The 4,390-nt window shown below is 35.7% G+C and overlaps 1 protein-coding gene across 1 annotated transcript; it reads left to right on the top strand.

Moving 5' to 3' along the window:
• Positions 1-2,033: 2,033 nt before the first annotated feature.
• On the top strand, positions 2,034-3,122 carry GJB6 (gap junction protein beta 6). Its single transcript, XM_044666140.1, has one exon. It carries the CDS (start codon positions 2,034-2,036, stop codon positions 2,817-2,819), a length of 786 nt encoding a protein of 261 aa, XP_044522075.1. The 3' UTR covers positions 2,820-3,122.
• Positions 3,123-4,390: the final 1,268 nt, after the last annotated feature.

The raw sequence follows: 4,390 nt of genomic DNA on the forward strand, positions 1-4,390 counted from the left end.
TTGATGGCTGTATATCAATATGATTGGTTTCCTTTACAATAGTATATATCTTGTGTTATGCATTAAAAAGACCATATGTGGTCTTCCCTTATAAGCTCCTTGAAGACAGGTTTTCTCTCTCTTTATATTTGTATCCCTAGACCTTAACACGATGCTTGACACATAGTAAGAGCTTAATAAAAAAAGGCTTTTCATTCATTCAAAAGAGAAGGCCAAAAGGTGCCTTACTTATCGTATTCATGTACAAGAAGGGTTGTTATAAGGAAACTTTTGAAAGTCAAAAGAAATATGATTAATACAATAACCATTCATGTTTCCAGAGAACTCACAGTATGAAATATGTTGACCATGGCAGAGAAAGAGGAGGCATGTATTAAAAATGCAGAATTAGACATGTATTTTTGCATACAGCCATTGAAGAAAACTTGTTTTTCTTTTTTAACAATGAGATAGGGGTGTGATGGACAGGAAATAGATTTTTATTGATTTTTTTCTTTTTAAATAAAGGTAGGAATACACAGAAGTTAAGGGTTTAAAAAACAAATAAATAAATAAGTAAAGGTAGGGGTTGGGGGCAGCTGGGTGGCTCAGTGGGTTGAGAGCCAGGCCTAGAGACAAGAGGTGGTAGGTTCAAATCTGGCCTCATACACTGCCTAGCTGTGTGACCCTGGGCAAGTCATATAACCCCCATTGCCTAGCCTTTACTGTTCTTCTGCCTTAGAACCAATATACTGTATTGATTCTAAGACGGAAAGTAAGGGTTAATAAATACATACATACATACATACATACATACATACATACATACATACATACATAAATATATAAATAAAGGAAGGGGTGTTATAGCCATGGAATGTTTCATGAACTTTCAGATGAGGCTACTGGATTATATGTTGAAACAGGTTTCTTCAGGCATAAGGAAGAATATCTTTAGAAGGCTAATAAAATGGTGACACAAGCTCTAACATAAGCAGCTCATTCTTCTTTGGTTCCTCGTGTCATTCACATTGCATAGATCAGGAGCATCTACAAGGGAAAGAACACTCATCAGAATGACGTTCTCAGTTAAGACCAACAAAAAAGGCATTTTTAGAAAAGCATATAGTTCTCCTTTTCAGAGGTGCTATTAGTAGCCTCTAAAATTGCTTTCCAAATACCACAGCAAATTTATGAGGTAAATGAGTGGTCACAAGCTTTTGGTAAATATAAATACATAATGCATAATCACAGGCTTTTGATTTCTAGCTTGTTCTAATTTATTAAATACAAAGATTCACTATAACTTTGAAGAATGACTTTTTATAAACTCTTAGTGATTTTAAAAAATCATTACACTTTAATCCTTTTGGTAAAACCAAACTGATTACATAATTCATATTTATACAGTGAATTAAAAAGTGAAAGGAATTCATTTGTTTGCTTATGTTTCTGGATTAATGCCAAGAAATCACTCAAATGCATTCAGGCTTGCTTTTATGTGGATGTAGATGTCTAAACAGGAATAGTTGCTACCAGTTTTATTATTGGATAATGAATTTCCTATAGGACATACCATGAAGTTCCTGTAATAAAGAGCTACTAGGAAGGGAATAAGTATTTATGTAGTATCCACTATGTGCCAACATATTAACAACATAATGATGTTAAGTGTCTTTTATAAATATCTCATTTGATCTTCACAATACTTCAAGGTAGATGCTATTATAATTCCTACTTTACAGTTGAGGAAACTGAAGCAAAGGTTAAATAACTTGCCCAGGATCACACAGCTAGTAAGAATTTTGAGACTAGATTTGAACTCAGGTCTTCTTGACTCCAGGCCCAGCACTCTATGCACTTTGCCACCTAATAGACAGTCATGTGCTTGAGGTAAAAATTAAGTTGCTAAAGTCTTAAGTTCGTGGCCTCTCTCAATTGATGCTTCCCTTAAAATCATTCCTCTCTATCAATTCTTCTCCCAAAATAACTGCGTACATTTTGAGTAACCCTTGTCCTTTTTTTTTTCCTTATAGGAATAAGTCACCAACAAGATGGACTGGAGTACACTTCATGCTTTCATTGGAGGTGTAAATAAACACTCCACCAGCATAGGGAAGGTTTGGATTACCGTCCTCTTCATTTTTCGAGTCATGATCCTTGTCGTAGCTGCTCAAGAAGTATGGGGAGATGAGCAAGAAGATTTTGTCTGTAACACGCTGCAGCCAGGATGCAAAAACGTGTGCTATGACCACTTCTTCCCTATTTCTCATATCAGACTTTGGGCTCTTCAATTAATCTTTGTCTCCACTCCAGCACTTCTGGTAGCCATGCATGTAACTTACAATAGACATGAGAAGGAAAGGCAGTTTAGGAGAGGAGAGAAAGGGATTGAATTCAAAGACCTAGAAGAAATTAAAAAACAAAGGGTACGAATTGAGGGGTCTTTGTGGTGGACTTACACTAGCAGTATTTTCTTTAGGATTATTTTTGAAGCCTCCTTTATGTATGTGTTTTACTTTCTTTACAATGGCTATAACCTGCCCTGGGTGGTGAAATGCAGTATTGATCCTTGTCCCAATATTGTGGACTGCTTTATTTCAAGACCCACTGAAAAATCTGTTTTTACCATTTTCATGATTGCTGCATCTGTGATTTGCATGCTGTTAAATGTGGCTGAATTATGTTACTTGCTGATGAAACTGTGCTTCAGAAGATCCAGAAGAGCACAGGTTCAAAGGAATCACCCTAATCATGCCATAAAAGAAAACAAACAGAATGAAATGAATGAGTTGATTTCAGACAGTGGACAAAATGCAATCACAGGTTTCCCAAGTTAAAAGATTTTCAATTAAAATATAACTATTCATGACGAACCAGTAGCCTTCACTTGTCAGTTTGATACCACTGCTCGTCCCACCATTTATTCCCTAGACTGATTTTTTTATGGCTACCGATGAAATTAATAACACATAGAGACTTAAGTCAAATCTTTTAGGAGAATTAATCATCTACATTATCAGAAATGTAGTGAACAATTCTGTGAAAATGGAAAGACTAGATTGACAGTTGTGTACTAAAATATCTTTGAGTCTACCTTAAGTAGACAATCTAGTCTGTCTCATCCTCTCGGGGGAGGGATGTTTCATAAAAAAAAAATATTCATCTTTTAAGAGGAAGAAAATATTTTGTCTAGAGATTGATACCATTGTTATTACAAATATTTTTATAGTATTTCTTGTTTTAGTTCTGAAGTCCTATTCATATAAAAAGTATTTTTATAATGCCAGGTATTCCATGGTACTTTAAGTATGATACTAAGTTATGAAAATAACTGCAGTATTCCTATAGGGGGAGTAAGTAAAACAAGTGAGTTTTTTAAATGACACTACTGTTCCCTAAACTTTTAAATTATAGAAGTTCTGTTTTGTAAAGGCAATATATTACATGGTTTAACGACAACCATATGACCAATAGCGATACTATCAAAATGGCTGGGGCAGGTGGGGGATGATGTTCTGGCTATCATGTGTGCTCTTCAATACATTTGAAATACTTTGCTTGTTGTACAATATGTTTTTACTGCCAAGGTGTACCTTTCAGAAGGTAGGCAGGGTTATATGAACCTGGGTGCCTTTTTTTTTTTAAACTAGCTTGGAAACTGGATTTCAACCAGTGTAAAGATTTGAAACATGAATGTGATCACCTAAATAAAAGAAAAACTCTGTTGCTTAAAACAGTGTGGTTTTCTATGGATTCTGTTGCTGAGTATCTAAAAACCCCACTACAAAGAATATTAGCTGGGGCCATGAACAGTTCTGCCTAGGAAACTTATCAACTTACTGTGGGTGGAACGTCCAATGGGCTGGAGATTTCTGGAGGTTATTAGTACCCCCATCTGATGTCAAAAGAGGTGGTTAAGTGGCCAACTATACCTTTAGTTTCCTCAGTTCTAGAAACATAATATACACTAGTTAAATATTTCAGGATCATGAGCTATAGAAATCTCAAAGAGAGTTTACGGACCATCTGTCCAAAACCATCATTTTATAGATGAGAAGCCAAAAGTCCCTATGGGATTATTCTGCACTGATAATAAGAAGAATGGTTGAGTTTCATCGGCTTTTAGACCAACTCTTACCCCAAAGGCTCATTATTATGAGAGGTTAGACCAATAGATCTCATGTTCCTCCAGTCCTCATACCCAATATTCCCAGACAGGGAGTAAATTATAAATGAAAGGAACACTGGATTTGGAGCCTAGATTTGGTTTCAAGTTCAGATCTAGGCTCTGCCATTTCCTGCCTTGGAAAAGTCATTTTACCTCTCTAGATCTGTTTCCTCAACCATAAAATTAAGAGGATGGAGATGAGATTAGATCACTTTTAAGACACTTGCCGGAAGTGATGGA

The sequence above is a fragment of the Gracilinanus agilis genome, chromosome 3, assembly GCF_016433145.1.
Source record: "Gracilinanus agilis isolate LMUSP501 chromosome 3, AgileGrace, whole genome shotgun sequence".
Classification (NCBI taxonomy): Eukaryota; Metazoa; Chordata; class Mammalia; order Didelphimorphia; family Didelphidae; genus Gracilinanus; species Gracilinanus agilis.

Bases quoted from the DNA above. Each gene is read 5' to 3' on its own strand.
- GJB6 (XM_044666140.1), top strand. From the start codon at position 2,034: ATGGACTGGAGTACACTTCATGCTTTCATTGGAGGTGTAAATAAACAC.